The 21544-nt window shown below is 30.8% G+C and overlaps 1 protein-coding gene and 1 long non-coding RNA gene across 4 annotated transcripts; one reads left to right on the top strand and one right to left on the bottom strand.

Annotated features, from left to right (window-relative positions):
- The first annotated feature begins 5044 nt into the window (after nt 1-5044).
- Nucleotides 5045-6892, top strand: LOC107260810. The gene is made up of 3 exons (XR_001534812.3): nt 5045-5939; nt 6026-6268; nt 6531-6892. It is a non-coding gene; the product is annotated as an uncharacterized LOC107260810 (long non-coding RNA).
- Nucleotides 6893-15641: 8749 nt separating this feature from the next.
- LOC8261123 (SURP and G-patch domain-containing protein 1-like protein) lies at nt 15642-21544 on the bottom strand. Of its 3 annotated transcripts, none has more exons than XM_002513143.4 (9): nt 21358-21544; nt 20215-20667; nt 19423-19549; nt 19189-19295; nt 18107-18265; nt 17221-17346; nt 16952-17140; nt 16011-16189; nt 15642-15868 (listed from the first exon to the last, which is right to left on the bottom strand). In XM_002513143.4, exons 2-9 carry the CDS (start codon nt 20624-20626, stop codon nt 15842-15844), a joined length of 1326 nt encoding a protein of 441 aa, XP_002513189.1. In that variant the 5' UTR covers nt 20627-20667; nt 21358-21544; the 3' UTR covers nt 15642-15841. The 3 variants fall into 3 exon arrangements, with proteins under 3 accessions (XP_002513189.1, XP_015571021.1, XP_015571022.1); XM_015715535.3 differs by having other exon boundaries at nt 20215-20821; nt 21358-21539; XM_015715536.3 differs by having other exon boundaries at nt 20215-20654; nt 21358-21539.

Here is a 21544-nt window from a genome sequence, read left to right as displayed (position 1 = left end):
TTTGGTTGGCTTCATATGCCTCCTCATGGGATTTGGGGTTCCATTTCTTAGTTGTTTCTCCCCCTGGTTTTCAGACTTGGCTTGATCATATCAGTGGTGTAAGCCACCTTCGTTCTATTGGTTGTCATTGAGGCGTTTGCCTTTCTTTTTGTATTAAAAAAAAAATCTGTCGAAGTGTCTGATCATCAGTTCAAATGACCAAACTGATTCCAATTAGTATGGTTTTTTTAATATTTATTAAAATTGGTATCTGATTGGTCAAACTAGTTAAACCTAATTAAATTCTGATTTCACTAGGTTTTCTATTATTAGAATCTAACCGGATTAAACTGCTTCCTACTTCAACCAATTATACAGATAATGAATTGCAGATATTACCTTTTTCGAACTCTTATCAAGTTATCACAATCATATGTCCTACAAGATATTATATTTGTGGATGCCAGATGAATTACTATACCATCAATCAAATAAATATATATATAAGAACGCACTAAAAGATTTTTGATATTTTTTTAAATATTTATAAGGATAAAATTTTTTAAATATAATATAATGAATATCTTGATTTAAGAAGTAATTCACTTATTCTAATATTGCATAATTAATTTAATCTAATGCAATTCTAGTTTCATAAATTAATGATGATTCTAGTTCTGCTAATATTTAACTTAAATTTAATGTAATATTGTAATCATAATCCTATAACTAAATCTTAATGCTTAAATCTTAAATTGTCATACCATTATTATATGTACAATGATGATTCAAGATAAATTTTTGAAAAATTTCAACATAATCTGAGAAGTTTTAATGAAATAAAAAAAAAAATTATTTTATTTTCTTGACATGGTAAAGCATATGTCAAACTATTAACGTAAAAGGTCAAATAATCTCCACCTCACAAATACACTAAATATCCATACTTCTCATGCTTTTCTTCAGCAAAATTATTCACTTATGACTAAAACATAAAAAAAATACAATTATGATTAGCACATATTATTGAACGTTAATAAATTATCCATAATATTGAAACATATAAGTATAGAAATTATTAAAAGGAACTTCACTCTTTAATTCATTCACACCTTCCATCCCAATATATATATACGATAAATAAGATAAAATTAATATATATATATATATATATATATATATATTTTAAATTATTTATTTAAAGAGTGATGAATTGTAACTTGTTTTCTCTTTCTTCACAAAAATTTTTCTATCATTTTTAAGTTATTTATTTAAATAGTAGTAAATTTAAACATTTATATAAGAAAAAAACTACTAAAAATAATAATTGTATAAGTATTAAAGGAGTGTATTAATTATTATATAAAGATATATACTAATTAGTATTAAAAGTGTTATAATTTTATACTTAACCATTTATTACTTTAAATTACTTTCCTCACCCTATCATCATAAGAATTATTTTAAAATTTTTAATCCATTTCTTACAATTATAAATTTAATCTAATTTTTATAAAAAAATCTCTATAATTTTTCTCTTATTTATTTAATTACTTCGAAGTCTTTTCCTTACTCTCTTTCATAAGAATTATACTAAGATCTTTAAAATATTTTTTAATTTAATTTTTATATATTTTTTATTCGATTTTATAAATAAAAATTCTAATTTTATATTTTAATGTAAAGATTTATATATGTATCTAAATCTTATGATTAATAAATCACTACATCCATATTAATATTTAATTCACATATATATTATATGGCTAAATACATAAATGGATTCTTGAATTTATTTATTTTTGCAATTGGCTTCTGAACTCAATTTTGATTCAATTGAACTTCTCAACTTTATGGCTTGTTATTTTTAACCTCTCCACCAATGATAGTAATAAAAAATTAATATTCTCACTAACGACGTTACTTATAATAGGCAATATACATAATTAAATTATTGAAGTTGTCTTATTTTCGTAATTGGTCTCCTAAACTCAACTTTAATTCAATTCCACATATGAACTTCACGAGTTGTTTTATTTAAATCATTCACAAATAGAAGTTAAGCACTTTGGATTAACTTCTTATGAAAAATATATTTCATTAATTTTAATATATTGTTTATTGTACATTTAAATTATTTTATTAATTTATTAAATAAAATAAAATATATATTTTCAAATGACTAAATAAATCGTTATAATCCTTCAACTTTTTTGTCATTAAGTTCTTCTTTTTATTCTCACAGGCTATGACTATGCGAGTAACCATAACAATGAAATATTTAACAGATATTAGAAAACGATAAGTTTTGTTTAAGAACTAAAACTCATTATTTTACTTTTTAATTTTATTTACTTATTTTATATTTTAAATATATTATTATTTTATTCGAACTTATGTATTTTTAAATAGCGTAAAACATACAACCTTAATATTTGTGATTGAAGGATTTAAAAATAAAAGCTAGTAAAATTGAGAAGTCCAATTGAATCGAAGTTAACTATAAGAGTTTAAAACTAATAATCCGTAAAATTGAGAAGTCCAATCGAATTAAAACTGATATCGTGAGACCATTTGGAAAAACGAGACAAGTTCAAGAACCCATTTATATATTTAGTCATATTTTATTCATATAAAATGACTTCCGCCTAAAGAACGGGCACCATATTATTTTATTACTATAATCAATTTATTAATGACTATTTCTTATTCATATATTTTACTTTCATCTTCAAATATAATTAAAGTGCAAGTAAGTAATAAAGTTTTAAAAAAAATGTTTCTAAAATTGTATACAAAATTTATAATTCTAATAATGGAACTTCAATTTGTATAATAACTCATAATCATTTACTTATTTCGATTAAGGATTTAATACATTTTTACATATTTAAAAAGTTTAATTTCATAGTTTTATATAAATTTATATTTATATCTAAATAATTTATTTTTAATAATACTAAAACATTCATATTGCAAAACTTTACTTTTACGATCAAACATTTTTTTTATTTTTACGATTTAAAATTCAATTTCTTTTAATATCATTTTTTCTTAATAAAGTTATAATAGCGTCATTTTATCTTTCGTCCATATCCATCTTATTTATTATTAAAAAAATTCAAATAACTGCTATAAACACAAAATTGCTATGCTTATTAGCACCCTTAAATTTCTTTTATTTTATTTTAATTTTATCTTAATATATTTTAAACCGTATTTTAGTATATATTTTATATATTATGGTATTTTCTTAACCTACATTTTCGTTGTCACCAAAACATACTATTCACTGTAAAAAACTGCAGTATCTTTCAATTTATAGATACTAAATATAAAGACATAAAACAAAAATGATAAATCAACCTCACTTAGCTGGTTTGATATGAAGCAAGTTAAATAATATCTTTTCAGTATTATATATATATATATATATATATATATATATATATATATATATATATATAATATTTTTCTCTAACGAGGTTAAAAAGATAAAAGATTGTATAAATAAAAAATTTTAAAAAATCATAAAAACAAAACATTTTAAAAAAGTTGTAAAAATAAAATTCTTAAAAATTATACGATGTAATATTAGTATAAAACTTTAAAATGGATTTGTTAAATTTAATTTTTATTTATTATTTGCATTTAATTAGTCCAAACATATACTATAATAGAGTAAATGCATATGCGGGTGGACGCTTGAATTTAAAACCTCCATTAATAAAAAACAATCGCTCTTGCCATTTAAATTAGATGTTAAATAAATAAATTTTTTAAAATTTTCTTTTATTATAGATGGTGCATACATTTTCAAACAAGTCAAAGACTATTTAATCATTTTTGAAAGAGCAAGAAATTCAAACATAGTCAAGGAAATTCTCGTAGCTGACCTTCAATTGCATTCGCTATGAAATTTTAAAGAAATTCGTATTGAAACATTTAATAATGCCAAACAAAAAAAAATATAAAAAGAATCAAGCTTCACCCACTTTTCTATATTTATTGTTCCATATTTTATTCTTGTTAAAGAAAAAAAAAAGCATATTTTTTATTAATTGGCTTCGATTAAAGTTGAAACTCGCAATCATAGGAGACAGCTTATCGATTGTGTTACAATCAATTGGTATAAAATAATATATATAAAAAATTAACTAAAGAAAAAAAAAAGACAAATCTGTGTCTTAAAGTGTGGCATCAGGGCCAGGAATCTTAAAGGCTTTGGAAATTTTATATTATAAATGGGTGGCATCTCGGCCAGAAATCCTCTCATCTCTGCCTACCTAATATATATTGATAACTGGTTAAAGAAATTAGTTATCAACAATTATTGTTTTGATTGACTCGAGCTTAATATCTATGAAAGTGAAAGCATCAATCAATAAAAAAATTAAGGTTGTAATGAATATCTTAATTATAGAAAATTGTATGTGCTTATTAAGCTATGCTTTAGTCTTTTATATAAAGTCTGGAGTTCTTCTAAGACTATGTAGATATGAAATTTTCTAATCTTACTAAAATTAGTCTTTTTTTGTTGTACAACAGTATTCTAGGTTGGATTGGACTACTCAATTAGAGTTCGACTATAACTTGATCTTCAAGCTTTCTAATTGTATTGGACTCAATCAATCCCATGTTTCTCAGCTATCCTTATTCATGATACTCAATTATTATTAGTCCCTCTCTTGTATAAGAATATTCATACTCGGTATTTAGCGTTTGCTAAAGCTCGGGTATGCCTTTTTTACTAGCTTAACATCCTCAAAGAGCTTCATCCAGGGAAGTTCTTAAAGCTTAATCGGGTCACGAGTAAGAGGTATGCTCGGCTAATGTTCTATATTTCAAACGCCTGGCAACTGAAATGTTTGGTTTGCCATCTAACGTTTTGTACGACGTGTCTAACATAATGGATGTAATTCTCCATTTATGCCTGGCAAAATTACAGAAATGGTCATACATTCGAGAATATTCCTTTGATGAGTCTGAGGTTATAATTGTCAACATCAAGCCTATAAATTTTTGCATTTTTCTTCTCTTTAACATTTTGCCATCTCTATGAATTTTATCCTCTTTTTGCTCTCTGTGTTCTTCGTGCATCATGTGCTTTGGGCCTCCAAATTTCTTATGACGCATATTTCTTCTTACACTAGTAAGTATTTTCTTCTCTTTTCTTCTTTTTGGCTCTCCTTTCACTATATTACCATATTCTCACCTTGGATTCCACTAAGACCCTTTCTCAAAATCCTTCTATCGAATTAGTTAGTGAGGACGAACCTACTTCTCAGCATGAGGAAGTGGATAGTCCTAATTACTCCTCAAAGGAAGATGAAAATGACCATCACCTCTATCCTTCAAAAATGAACTTAAGTCGCCTAGGGTACATCTAAAGTGGATATAGAATTCCTAGCATCTATACCTTAAAAGAGTGCTTGGCCGACTTTCTGGGTAATATTACACCAGAGCCTGGTCATATGCTCTATGACGATCACCTTAAGGTTGGCCTTCCCTTACCGCTAGATCTATTCATTAAGTTGGTAATCCAGTTCATGAATGTCGTCATTGCTCAACTGCATTCTAATTCTATCCGTATACTTGTAGAGTTTAGACAGCTATATAAAAATTATAAGATCATACCTTCCTTATACTTCTTTTTTTAACTTCTAAGCTCGGACTGGAAATAAGATATTGGACGAGCTTATGTCTTCTGTACATAATTGTCGTGGACCATTTTTTCTTGGTCGCTCATTCCACCAAGTTCACTGATCTCCTAATGAGATGACACGTTCCTCCCCTCAGAAAGATCAAACTTACCTTGAGGGACGACAGAATGAATAGAAAGGTTTTATTGAGTGTTAAGACGAAACTAGTTCCTCTTCCTGTTTCTCTTTTGATTTCTCAATTCTTGGACAAGCTAGATGTTGGCGAGCAAGGGGTTAAGTTAGGTGTCAGCTCTTCAGGTATACCTACTCAGTTCCTCTTGTCTCACAAGTTTTTCCTTTACTGATTATTATAAAGATCTGACTAAAGTTTTCTTTTTGTACAGTAATTGATTTGAAGCAGCTGAAGAGAGCCAAAGCTAGCAAAGGCAAAAGAGTCGTTGGCTCATCCTCTGCTCTTCCTAATTTAGCTACCAAAGTGCTTCTAGAGATAATATGACTCTACTCGTGATTTCAGCACCGGGTCTACCACAGGTGCCCGAGCAAAACATTGCTCTCCATCTCCCTCATCCTTTGGGAAGCATCCTCGTCTGGTTGAATCATAATATAAAATGAGTCAAATCAATAAGGTATAGCACAAATCAAATTTTTCTTAAAAAAAATATCTTCCTCGCCAGAAATAAAAAATGAATTAAATAATTTAAATTTAATTAACCCATTTTTATTTTTAATTAATTAATTTAATTTTCTAATTATGTAATAAGTAATTTAATTTAATTAATTTAACTTCAAACTTGATTAAAAAAAAATTGCTTATCAAACCTTAATCAACGAGAAACTCGAGGCCAAAAAATAAGGCTTTTATACCGAGCTGTCCTTTCTCCTTAACAGCTATAAAGAGACAATCAAGGAAGTCATCAAGGCTAAGTTGGGTGATGTCAATATAAGCTTCCTTAATGACCTACACATTGAGGAGAGCGGGAATAAAGCTCATGAGGAAGTAGCTGAAAATCAAGCTCTCCAAGGAGTTACAGATGGTGAACAAGTCGAGGTCTCCAGTGGCAAATTAGCTAGAAGTTTCTAATGTAATTCCTCCTTTAGGAGATGACCTCACTATAGAGGACGACCTCAATGAACCTCGGGGTATTATTGAAGATGAGCCTTGAGCTTTTAGGACTTCGTAATTTTCTCTTTTATCAATGAAGTTCTTCTCTTTTTCTCCATTCTTCTCTACCTATTTTTAACTAACTGTCTGACTATAAATATTTGGCTAAGGGTTGAAACTCGGATACCTTCTTTGATCGGTTGATTTTTTCTATTTTTATTTTTTCATAATAATCTCATTGTAAAAATTGGCTAAGTATTTAAAAGTCGGTTTCTTTGTTTGACCAGCTAACTACTGAAACTTGAACAAGATGAGCTTATAGACTTAACCGTTTTCCTTGCATTATTTGTCTAAAGCTTATAGCATTTAGATCGGCGTCCTTGAAGGTTGATAATTAGAATGTGTCTTTATGATATGTTTTAAACTCAGCATGCCTAAGTTGCTTCTTTTATATCAACACTTAGAATGTTCTTAATGCTCTATCTTGAGCTTGATGCACCTAAATAGCTTCTTTAAGTTCAGCACTTTGTGGTTTCAGGCGTGCACCCAAGTGTCTATAGCGACTATGGCATTACAAGGCTTTTCAACCTAATAGGGAACACGCTAACTAGTCATAGAGACTAGCACGGAGATGAGAGTCACCACCCGGGTAATTCTCTAAGACACTTTTACTAATTAAATGGTGTTTCTTAATTCCATAAGGAAGCTTCGCCACATCTAGAGATGGATTCTGAAGCCAACTCCTTATTCGTGTATTCTTATTTTTGATTTTATTGTTTAACGGGTTATTCCCTATAAATGCAACAATTATATTTCTATAAGCAACCACTACATCATGTGAGGTCCACCTAGGTCTAAACCATTTTTATTAAGCTCAGTCCCCATTTAATTTGTTAACCTAATTAACTATTCAATTATGTACAAAGGCTCTAATCTAATTCAATTACAAGTTATGCTTTTAATTACCAAAATTTTTTAACCCAAATAGACTACCTTTTTTACATGCCAAGATCCTAAATTGAGTGATTTATTTTAAGTGTGTCCATTAATTAGTTAAAAAAATATGGCAAAAGGCCCAATAAGTACTATATGGATTTTAATTTAAGTTCAATTTACCATCTTATTAACTAATGGACTACAATTTTCATGTCAATGTCCAATTTTAAAGCCTAATGTCTATATGTCTATTTTTTTATTTAGTATTCAGATACTTAGGTAGTTACCATACATCTAAAACTAAAGCAAAAAATAGGTAGTTACCATACATCTAAAACTAAAGCACAAAATTATATCTAACTATTACAACCATCTTACAACTAATAAACTCAAAGAAAACACCTATTCTAGGTTATAAAGTACAAAAAATCACCAAAAGGGTCAAAAAGTCCGAAATTAGGGGAAAAATTAAGAATCACCGATTGGTGAGATCACTAAGTTGATCGACTCAGCACTAAGCCGATTTCCTCTAGGCTCTTGCTCAAGTCAATTTCATACAGTTTCCAATCCTCTCTCGCCTAGAAGCCGATTCACATGCACAAAGAATATAAAAAATGATTAATATATAAAAAACAAAATAAAAAGCATAAAAATTGAATAAAACAAAGCCAGAGTATATTAAAAATATAAAAAAACAAAGATAAACTAACAAGAGATAAAAACTTCACTTGGCATTCCCTAGAACTAATCATGCAACCTTAAATTCAGATCTAATCATATAATCACATGAATTATCATATAAAGGCAAAATGAATCTAACATGTTAACCTAATTATTTAATTCATCAGATTCAAAATCAGATAAAAAATATGTTATCAAATTTAAAATTCTATATAGATCATGTTATCATATTCAAAATCCAGCATGCATAAACATTGCAGAAACATGTTAGACTATTAAAAAAACACCCTAGATCTAAAACATAAATCAAATAGAACATAAAAGATCAATCCTAATCATATTTCTAAACAAACTAAAGAAAAAAAGAAAAAGATGCTATTGATGCTAGATTTGGGAATCCTCAGGTTGTCATCGTATTATGCTAATCTTCGAGTCTCTAGAGATGATAAGGAGATGGAGTCGAAGATTGGATATGAATCCAAAGCTTTTTAGAGTTTATTTTGGTGTTTGGTTTATGAAAAATGATTTTTAGAAAACTATTGTCGTTCTAAAAGGATTTCCTAAAATGAGTTCTTTATTACTAACTTTTCTCTTCTCCTATCGACTACTTAAAAAATGGTCTGATAATTATTGATACTAGTCATAACTAACCCCAAACCTAGAGCATATCATTCTATTTATAGTAATGGGTTTAGAAAAATATGTAATATCAATAACTAAAATAAGAAATGTTTTGATTTATCAGATGTTTAGTTTGATAAATATCAAAATAAATTTTTATTAAATTCAAATAATTATTGATAATATCTTTTAGAAGACTCTTTTAGCATTTTAGGTCAAAAATATCCATAAAATGACGTCGAAAGCCAAGATAAGAGCCATTCGGGACTATGTAAAGCCGATACATAGAGTCGATTAGCTCAAGGCTGAAAAAAATTAAAATTTCTTGCAATTTAGTCCTTGTACTTTCAAAAACTGTAATTTCATCCTTCAAATTTATTTTTTTCTTTAATTGAATGCAAATTGATTTAAAATAATAATTTTGGTTTAGTTACTCACAACCTTAATTGAGATTCGCCTGTTCTTAACCTCCTGAGACTCGAGAAAGGTAATAACTTCCATCATCGGGTTTTCCGTAATTCCCTCAATATCTAAGTCTGGAAAATGGATGCTGACACATTTAGAATGTGCTTAATGCTCTTATGCTGAGCTCGGTATGCCTAGATCAATGTCTTTTATATCAGCACTTAGAATGTGTTAATGCTCTAAGCTGAGCTTGGTGCGCCTAGATCGTCGTCTTTTGAGAAAAGCACTAATAATGTGCCTTGAAAAGATATTTTATTTGACGAAGTGGGTATACATGTTTACACTTAGAATCCTTCTAGTTGGACTCTCTAATCATCTATTGATAGTACTTTTTAAGCACTTGTACATTCTATGAGTAAGGAAGCTCTTTTCCTGCCATATTAGCAATTCTATATGCCCATCCTTTTAGCATTTTGACAACCTTATATGGCCCTTCCCTGTTAGGTTGCAATTTTCCTACTCCAACACCTCTTTGTCGATGTTTATTGTTCTATGCACATTACTTCTCTCTAAAAGAAGTTTATTTTCTTTTTTCAATTATGGTTACCACAGCTTTAGCTTTGATCTACTTTGTAAAGTGATCACTGGCTACAAGGAGAAACTTATTTTGGCCTGCTGCAGGTGGAAAAGGTTCGAGTATATCCATGCCCTAAGCTGCGAAAGGCCATGGACTAATGATCAGGCATTGAAGTGCAACTGTGTGACATTTTGGTGCTCTTAGCACTTTATGCAAGCTTGTATTAAGCTTGTTCGCATCTTTATGCATGATTGACCAGAAGTTCCCTTGGAGGATTGCCTTTCTTGCAATAGTGTTTGTTGCTTTGTGTGCTCCACAAGTCCTTTCATGGATTTCCCTAAGGATATACTCTCCTTTTTCCTTTGTGACGCATTTAGACCAAGGAGATAAAGACTTTTATACAATATACCCTCTTAGAAAGAGTACATAGTTAAGGTTTTTACTTTTGGTTGTCATCATTCTTGTCTTCTATGAGTCTCCCTTAAGGTATTGGATGATTTTCTACATCCAATGATCATAATCTTTAATGGCCAATGCCTTTTCTCTTGCTATATTGGGCTCTTTAAGTATGTAGAACGGTACATTATTGCTCGGCTCACCTTGCGAAGCTAGCTTAGCTAGGCAGTCTACTTCTTTATTCTCGTTCCTTAAGACATGGACTATGCTCCATTATCCTCCGTTCTCTTCAATTTTCTTCAATATAGTCTTTACTCAATGTACATACTTAGTGAGGTTGGGATCTTTTACTTCAGAGATGTTCATCACTTGGTTGACTACCAACTGCGAATCATTGATAATGCGCAGATGCTCAGCTCGTAGTTCAGTGCCATTTTTTAACCCAATGAGCAATGCTTTATACTCAGCTATGTTATTAGAAGTTTTGAACTTGATTTTTATCGAGTATCTGAACTGGACACTGTTGGTCCTTCAAAGAGTGCCCTTGCTCCTGCTCCTTAAACATTTGATGCCCCATCAACGTGCGAAGTCCACCTAATTAAGTCTTCATCAACTTTCTTAGTGCTTTCAAGCATGTTCATCTCCACTACAAAGTCTACCAAGACTTACACTCTCATTATTTTCTAGGCTCATACCGAATATTAAAAGCTCCCATTCAGATTGACTAATGGACAAGCCTTCCCAATGTTCTTGGCCTCTATAATGCCTTTCTCAATGGCTAGTTCATTTTAATTATGACTGCGTATGCCTAGAAATACTGCCTAAGCTTGGTGATGGTTGTAATGATTATGAGAGCTAGCTTTTCTATGGTTGGGTAATTTGTTTCTACCCCTTTCAATACCTTACTTGTATAATAGAAAGGTTTTGCTCTCCATTGTCCTCTCTTATGAGGACTGATGCGATTGTATCCTTTGTCGCAGCTAGGTACAATATAAGCTCTCCCCAACCAATGGTATGCTAAGTAGGGGTGGTGAGCTTAGAAACTACTTCAGCTCTTTAAAAAGCTTATTGACACTCTTTTGTCCATTAGAAGTTCTTAACATTCTTAAAAGTTTTAAAGAAAGGTAGACATCTGTTCGCTAAGCAAGAGCTGAACTGACCAAGAGCAATGATTCTGCCATTCAAATTTTGGGCTTCATTGATGCTGTTTGGTCATCTCATCTCCATTATTGCTATAATCTTCTTGGGATTTTCCTTTATCCCCTTCTGAAAAATCATAAATCCTAAGAACTTCCCAGCTTTGACACTAAAGGCACCCTTATTTGGGTTTAGCTTGAGCTGGTAGTTCTCTAGGATGTTGAATGCCTCTCTTAGATCCCTTGCATGATCTTGAGGTCTTAGTGACTTGATAATCATATCATCGATATATACTTCCATAGTTTTCCAATCTGGTCTTTAAACAACATGTTGACTAGTCTTTGGTATGTTGCTCCGGTGTTATTATACCAAATGGCATTATTGTGTAGCAAAAAGTATCGAGATTGCTGACACAAGATGTTTAATCCTTATTAGACTTGAATATATTAATTTGATGGTTTTCTTATGCATCGTCCACAAAACTATAGACTTCATAACCATTTATTGAATCCACCAATTGATCAATGTTTAGAAGTGGATAGTTGTCCTTTGGGCATGCTTTATTCAAATCTGTAAAATCCATGCACATTCTCCACTTCCTATTTGCTTTTTAACCAAATTGATATTGGATACTCAGTCAGGGTACTTAATTGGTTGGATGACATTGGCCTTTAGTAGCTTGTTGATTTCTTCAGCAATGGCAATTTGCCTTTCTAAAGCAAGACTTATCTTCTTATGCTTTATTGACTTGAACCCTAGGTCTATCATCATGTATAAATATTGAGAAAGGTCCTTCTAGCACTATAATCTAAAAGTAGAATACGTATGTTGCCTTACTCTCTAAAGATGATGTGGCAGCATTCAAGAAAGACTTGTATTTTGCCTTATAAACTTTAGAATTAAGATAAAAGAATATACGTGAGTTAATTTTATTATTCTAGGGGTCAAATATTCTATTATTTTTCGTTCCATTTGGTATTTACCTATTTTAGATTTATACATCATCCACAAATTAAACTAAATCAATAAAGTAATATATTTTTATTAATATGAAATTATTGAAGTAGTTAGACCATGTGTGTCATCAACTATATATATACATATATATAATATCTAATAAATTAATAATTTTATTAATTAATAAATTTTGATAGCAATCTCTTGTAATTATTAATCATTAGAGGAGATATTTTCAAAAAGAAAACTAATTCTATTACTATTGATGTAGAAAGATATTAGGATTTTTCTATTACTTATTGAATAGAAAATTAAAGATTTTATTAGAATATAAAATCATCTTTAGATAATAACTTATCAATTTCAAATTGCCGCCTAGCATTGTAGGTAATAATAACAAAAAGGGTAAAGTTCAAAAAATTACTACGTGGTTTAGCACCCTTTGAGTTGAGGGATAGAAATATTTTTTGTATTAAATGAATATTACGTGCTTTATTTTTTTCATAATTTTTAAGTATATATTTATATTTTTATTATTTCTATATAATTTTACATATATTTAATATGAACCATTACTAAATTATGATTTCATAAATAATGTGTCATCTAACAATATATTATAGAATTTATAAATATATTAAAATTTTATTTAAAAATTATTTTTTAATTTGATTAAAATTTAAAAATTATTTTTTAATTTGATTAAAATTTAAAAATTATTTTTTAATTTGATTAAAATTTAAAAATATATATCTTAATAATCTGTTATAATTATAAAATACATAATCAGATGCTAAATTACTTAAAAATACTTATATTATTAAAAATTTATGTTTCTATTAATATATCGAATCAAAGAAATCAATATTCTACAAGGATTTGGTTCCGCGTCTCGATTTGATATACTTTCCAAATTCATAAAGATTTAGCTAAAAAACAAGAGTTTTCCTTATTCTCTGAGAAATATAACTATTATGCCTATATAAAGACTAGTATCACTTGTTATGTGAGTAGATTATTATATAAAAATATTTGATAAGTTAATATAGAATATAATCTTTATTAAAAATATTCAACTATTTTATGAGTATCTTTTTTTGTATAGCATGCATTATTATATATTTTATAGATTTAATTGATATTTACACTTTAAATAAATTAATAAAATATTATAATAACAATGAATATATTAATTAATATATTAATAAAGATAAAATTAAAAATATTATATATTTTTTAACTTCTTACCTTCAATTTATGCAAAAATCTATATTGAGTTATTTAAACTCGATTGTAAGAATTTTAAAACTTTAAGAGATTATATTTTTAAATTTGATGTTCAATTATAATGAGTATGAGAGAAGGAAATGATAATTACCTATTGATAACTTATTAAAGAAATTGATGATGTGGACTAAAGGCTTTCTTGTTTCTTTTATCAATAAATAAAAGAACTAAAGTGATACTTTTTAGACTAAATATTTATTTATTTTTTAAATTTATATTTGAATTTTGCAGATATTGGTTAATAAACACTTTCAATTTTAAACATTTATAAACCGAATAACTTAATATTTTTAATGTTTAATGACTTTTTAACTCACTAAGTATATTAATTATTAGAGAGAATCATATATACCATTTAAGGCTTTCTATTTAATTTAGCTTATTATTCAGTTTTTCTTTATGATTTTAATATAGTGATTTAATATAACATGATTTAATTAAAGTTTATCCAAACAATAGGATTATAATTAATTCTAACAACTAATTTAATACAAATCACAATATTCAATATATACACATTAATATAAATATTTATAATAAGCAACATAATGATAAATTTAAATATTTAATTAAAAGGAGATATAAAAGTAAAAGTAAATAAATAAAAATTATCATATACTTAAATGCTTAATTAAAAGAAGATATAAAACTAAAAGTAAATAAATAAAGATTATCATATTAATTTAATAAGCTAATTTAGACAAGATATAAACAGGAAAAATCTGAAAGTTTAGCGCATTTTATTTACTTAAAGGTATACTTACAGAATTGGTGATCTATTACTTCTTGTTATGAAAAGAATAAACACATTGTTTAAGAGTACACTCAAAAGTATTCTAAATAGATAAAGTAGTAGAGTGCTTTTTTAAAGATATTTTTGTGAGAGATTTGTCATTCCTTTTCTTCCCGAGATGAGCCTCTTTATACTGTGCATTTACTACTTTTATAAGTTGTTCTGACGTGTTTTTTTTTCTTCTTATTTTTTTCTCTTTATCGAATGTATCCTTAATGGCGTCCTTTTTTTTACTTTTTCATATTAAAGTTACATTTTTTTCTTTAAAAGCCACCAAAAGCTACCAATTTAGCATCCAAATATCAAAACTTGTTTGCTCGTCTTATCATTACCTTATCTCCAACCAAATTCCAAAGCCTATGTCTTCACAAAACTTCTTTTTATTTATCTTCACGTGGATCTTTGACTTTGCTCCCAAAGATAATAATCCACACGGCCCTTCCCCAATCTATACAATGGGAGCAGAAGATAATAAAAGAGAGACAAGATAAGCTACCCATTCCATCTCTTATCTTCGCGGATGGAGAGGGATTCAAACCCCGGTATTCCGATCAATACTTCAATTTTCAAGACCGACAGCACACCTCAAATGTAAAAATTAGAGCTATCTTACATATTTATTAGGGTTTTATGCTTTACACATTCTCCATTTATTCATCTGAATCTAGACAATGTAAATAATAGTTGCACGATAAGGTGCTTCACTTTGGACAATTAGGTAGATCACATTTTCTTAAATTACAGGGTTCCTCTCTTTGTTCTGGATGGCAAATGACACGAACAGCTACTGAAGAATGGCAAAATATGCCATTGCATTCGTAGCACATTCACCCGATGATGCAGATTAATAAATACAAAGAAATATGTATGTATGTATGTATGTATGTATGTATGTGTATATATATATATATATATATACAGGTGCTGCATTTAAGTTTCATTGAAAAGGACCAAAGGAATAGTTTGGCTGTACAAACTATAAAGACGAGAATTTGCACGCTTTTATCACAAGTTTCTTCCATGGTCGAAGATAATAAACATCTAAATTCTAATAGATTCATGTACAGTGCGCACTACAACTAGGCATATTTGCTGCTGGGAGGCAAATTAAAAGATAAGCATCCTTGCCATAAATGCTCCAATGAATTGAATTCCAAAACAGGGGAAAAAAAGATTGAAATTGAGCACCAATTTCACAAATAGCATACGATACAATTTAATATTCCTTGTCCAGTGTAATAAGCATTTCAAACCCTATTTATTTTCCAAAGACATCTTGATAAACAAATAGCCCGACTCAATGGAGTTCAGTAGTATGCTTTTCGAGGGTTGTTCTGTAAAGAAAAAACCAGAGACCATTAATAAACTTTGCAATCTTAAGTAGAATGTTATCAGCAACTTGCAGGAAATAATCAAATACCATAAGCTGAGATAAATAATAGATAAAAAGAAAAGAATGAGGTTTTGATATAATACCAGAGGATTTGGTCTGTAACGGTAACCAAGCATCATCCGCTTCTTATACTGCTCATATATATCATCCTCAGGAGTCACTTCCCCAGGTTGGTGAGCACCTACACCTAAGTTGTTCGTTTTTACATTACCAGCCTTGATGGGATCTGCAATACCACTTCTTGCGCTCCCCAGACCCTCACCTGAAAGCCACCACATCCACATCAATAGATTTATTCCTCGCAGGAAATCATTACACTGACAAGTCCCAGAAAGGTTTCAGAAGCACTATCCTTTATGCAAAACTATAATTCAAGGTGTAAAATAAATTGTTCGTATACAGCCAAAAGGAAATGGTCCTCAAACTCAAGTCCTGTATATAAATAAATATACAGAGCATCTTATGCAGATTACTGATAGACAACGCAGCTGCAAATTACTGACATATTTCAGATCATGAATGCAGGTACGCATAAATGAAGATTATAATTCACCTAACCAAAATATGACAGGAATGTAATTATAATCTGTCTAAATGAATTTGTCAGAATCTAACATAAACTCTCCTTTATTAAGCTCATACATACTATCATAGATAATTACCTTCTATGCTGTAAATAATTCACACTACACAAAGTCCAGCAATTCTGAATAAAATCAATACTGGATGACTGAGCAAGTGGAATGCACAGATTAATCTATAAAATTGCAAGAGAGTGCAAAACTCCATTCCTAACAGCCAACAGACATACAGAAGCAAGAAAATTGCCAACAGAAGTGGATACCGCAATCCCACATATAGTCCAGCTTGCATTTTACAATATGGAAAAGTCAGATTTTGATGTGTGAGGGTAAACATGTGTCTACATGTGAGCATATCTGCAGATATGTGCACATGTGTGCATGTACTGTGAGCATGCAAGTACATGCATGGACATGCGCACACACACACACAGAGAGAGTACCTTCTTTCCAGCCCATTTTAGACAACAGTTTATGTCCGACATTATCAGCCTGGATCTTCGACCTTTCTGCAGACTCTTTAGCTGCTCTTTGTGCAGCTGCATCATTACAGGTAGCCAAAAACTTCTCAAGCTCTTCCTGTGGAATATAATCACCCATGTGATGACCTCTTTTTGAAGAAGCACCAGGGCCTGCAAATTTACAAATAAGTCCACTGTAGAAAATACAAAGGGGTGCCAGATTCCTACAACAAAACAAGAAGCTATTTAACCTTGAAGGGAAGGAGGTGGTGGCATTTCATCCTTGGACTGTTTCGGCTGTCTCCTTCTCTCTTCTTGGGCCGCCTTCTTCATGTAAAACTCCATCATTGCTATGGGGTCTGTTCCACTAGAATCACCTGCAATATATGAAGTAAATGCAGCAGTCAACAGTTAAAAACAGTTGGACATATTACATAATTAACTTTAGCCATAACTAATGCATCCAACATGTGACGATAATCAACAAGCAAATAATGAGTCAATTACCATCACTCAGCAGAAGATCAGTGAGTCAGTCATACTCCAACCCACACAAGAAGACAAAATAAACCTTGTGTCAAAGATAAAGATGTGACCACTAATCAATCCTACAATCTCAAAACCTTAACAATGAATAGATGCACCAAACTACCAGCATATTACACCAATGTCAAAACAAGTTTCAGGCCTGACAAAAAGAAGCATAGAGAATGATGGTTCATATAATCCCCAGAATTATTCTCCATGAAATAAGTGTTGATTTGTTCCTTTTCCTAGAGTAGAAGCTGAAAACAAATCTAAATTTGGGACCCACTTTTTCATGGGAAATCCAACATAGAAAAATAATGCACTCGAGAAACAAAACTGTCATAAGACTGAAAAGTGGCAAGCAACAGCGGCCAAAAGGATTATGACCCAAGATAGAAATAGTACTGCAAATCCACAGAACTAGATTTGCATGATTAACCTTCCCCGAAAACTGATTGGACGCCCTTCCCGAAAACTGATTGGACGCCACCTCGGGAGACATTTTCATTGGAAGGCACAGAAATAACAAACTTTTGGTCCGTAAGAAATTGATAAAATAAAACTCTTGATTAGACCCATAAAACAGAGGATTAGGTTTTATGCTGTTACCAGCTCTTCCCACTGATGCTATTTGTGCTGAAGTCAATGAACCCCCAGGCTCATCAGTAGCATCATATAGAGCAGAAGCAGGGATTTGGTAATTTGGTTGCTGCTGATGTGACCTTTGAGAACCACTTGAGAATTTTGAAGCTGAAGGACTTGTAGCACCTACACAGACAAAGTGTTTAACATCAAATTTCACTTACAGATAGATGGAACTGAAAGAAAAATTTCTATAGCTAAACAATCCAAGACTCCAGCATGAAATATAGACACAAATTTCTCAATTATTTTTCCAATAAGTCATCTTCAAGAACCAAAGAAGTAAAGATAATGTCAAAGACCCCAATTGTATAGGCAAGCGCATCTACGAAAGGTATTCTTCAACCATCAACTCAGAGGGAAAACCTTTTATACACTGTTGTGAGAATACTTGCATTACCACTTTAAGATGTTAAGCTTTCCAAAACAAACGCAAACATGTTCAGACTGCATTATTCGCTTTAGAGCAAGAAATGAAACAAAAAAATTAAAGGAGAACATATGTAGTGAACACACAGAATAAACTTTAAAGTTTCAGACATTCTATCCTCTAGAGAGCATCAAGAATCAAAGAAGTAAAGATAATGTCAGAGACCCCAATTGTATAGAAAGCACATTAACGAAAGGTTTTCTTCAACCATCAACTCAGAGGGAAAACATTTTATGGACTTCTGTAAAAAAAAAACTTGCATTACCACACTTTAAGATGTTAAGCATTCAAAAACAAAGGCAAACATGTTAAGACTGCATTACTCAATTTAAAGCAAGAAATGAAAAAAAAAAAAAAAAAGAAAAGAAAAGGAAAACATATGCAGTGAACAAACAGAATAAACTTTACAGTTTAAGACATTCTATCCTCTAGAGAGCAACACAAGCACACAGCCAATCCCATTTTCTCCAGAAAATTAAACCTTATAAACTCCCACCAAAATCTTCAAGAACTTATGCCTCAATAACCATATATACTTTACAAAATGCCAAATATTTATTAATGTTAACAAAAAAACCATGGTAAGTACAATGAATCATAACAGTGATTCAGTACAAACCACTAGGGGAGTTTTCAGAATCCCCGGTCTGTGAAAGAGCCCTCTCCTCTTCAGCAAGCCGAAACTCATAGTATTTGTAGTCTGAGCAAGTCTTGTCAAATAGGAATCTGCAAAATAGAATATTATAAATAAATAAACCATGCAAGATTCCTACATACAGACTAAAGCCAAAGAAGTGTAAAATAAGCTTTGAAAAAAAAAATGCATAAGACAATATGTATTCAATTAACATACTTAAAAGGTGTGTCTCCAGGATTTTTTTGGCGTGTGATATGCTCAAATTGCCTTCCATTTTTGGCAACAAAACTTGCTAGTTTGTCTGCAACTTTCTTCACTGTAGGATCACTCGGGGAAAGTGGTGCTGCACATCACTTATAAAACTGATTAATACCGAGAGCAACAAGGGAATTCAAATTACTCTTGTAGCAGGCGTGCCACATATGCCAAATCTTTCATTGAACATCTCTTTCGACCAATGTTGGTTGGTAGTTAAGATATAAGCTGCATTCATCAGACAAGAAATATTCAAGAATGTTTTGTCCTCTCTGTTTCCCAGTGCAAGATCAGCGTAGACAAACTCAGCTAATTGTTTTCTAGCAGTTACTTAATGAAGGGGAGGAATTTTTAATTCTTCAAGCACTAATTAAAAGCTAGGAGATGTCATACATCTAAAGCATAAGAACAATCAGAACTGCTAAGATAGTCAAAAGCCAACATTCCAGCTGCTTCAGGGAAAGGGATAACAAGGTTTAGTCATTTAGTTTAATCCAATCATCTGGTTCACAGCTGAGAAGATGAAAGAAAATGGTGCAAAGAACCATTAATTAATACCACCAGCACTACTGGCAAATAATCGCAGATAAACATTTGTAAGACGAACATTAGCACTCTAAACTTACGAGTGAAGCTATAACTGGAGTTGCACTTGAAAAACAGCGGTAGAAAAATTATCAAGTGATCAAGTTAAATGCACAAACTGGATATATTTTATTGTAAAAAGAAGATGTCTATTTAAACAGTAATTACCAACATCCACTTGTTTGGATGATAGTTCAGAGGAATCTGACTGGCTCAACTTCTGCCTTTTTGCTGATGCATCCCCCGAAACATTCCCAACATCTGCATCATCTTCATCTTCTCCCAACTTAACTACAGGAGTCACAATCTTTGACTTCTGTTTCAAGCTGAATGCAAGTTTTCCACCTGAAGGAGGCTGTGGGGTCTTGTTTGCATTGTTTGCCTTAAATTGCAAACTAATTTTACCAGTGGAAGGTTTAGGAGCCAGAGTCCCTGAAATAATGGTTTTGGGTTTAGATTCCTTCTCTACAGCAAGTTTATCCTTCTCCGGGTCCATCCCCTTCTCTTGCTGGAGTTGTTTGAACCTCTCCATGAATGAACCATCATTAACAAAAAGAGTAGAAGGCGCTTTTTTATCCATTGCAAAGAGCCAATTGTGATCAGGCTGTCTACAGGAAACCACTGTTGGACAAGTAAGCTTTCAAGCTATTTCAGACATAGATCTTAGGACTAATCCTTGTGACTAAACAGAACTAACAAATCAAAAAAAAAAAAGAAACTACTCTGTGACTAAGCCACTACAAGCCCAATTTCACCGCCCATAAAAACCAATCTTCTGCAAACACAAGGATCCAAATTTCACAAGCAGCAAGAATAAACTCATTCAAACCTCTAAAATAGCACATCCATTTAATTAACAAGAATCTGAAAATTAAATTAACATCTAACTAAAAAGCACAAGAGAACATCGAGCATATCAAATTAATCGTTCAAATTATGCCAATTGACTTCATATAGAAAAGAAATCCAAATCAACAAATAACCCCTTGCAAAAACTGAACAACCCCAACTCATTGACCTATTTTTTGTCAGATTTCTGCAATAAAAAATTTAAGCACCACACAGTCCAATTCTCAGATGAATATAAACAATCCGTATTCACAGCTAACCCAATAGCCTAATTCTCTATTCCTCCCTTTTCCTTTTTTATTGCTTTACACAACTTAGATCCACGAAACAAACTCAATTCAAACCCAGAAATTGCACGTAACAAACATCAATCAAATAAGCACCTAGAAAGTAAAGCAAAATCCAACACAAGCAAAAGCAAAATCCGAATCCCTAAATGCAGAACTGGCAATCAAGAAATACCTGAAAGGTCCCGTGATTCGTATGTTATCAATTGTTGATCCGCAAATATTAAATAAAAAGTAAATAAAAGAAGAGATTGAGCTAGTCTCTAATTTCTTATCGCTAACTATTATTGTATCTTTTCACCGTCTCCGTTTAGAAGAGATAAAAAGAGAGACAGATAACGCGTGTGGGCTCGAGTGAGAAG

The sequence above is a fragment of the Ricinus communis genome, chromosome 6 (genome assembly GCF_019578655.1).
Source record: "Ricinus communis isolate WT05 ecotype wild-type chromosome 6, ASM1957865v1, whole genome shotgun sequence".
NCBI lineage: Eukaryota > Viridiplantae > Streptophyta > Magnoliopsida > Malpighiales > Euphorbiaceae > Ricinus > Ricinus communis.
Note: the sequence above shows the minus strand (reverse complement) of the source record. Positions and strands in the feature narration are given on the sequence as shown.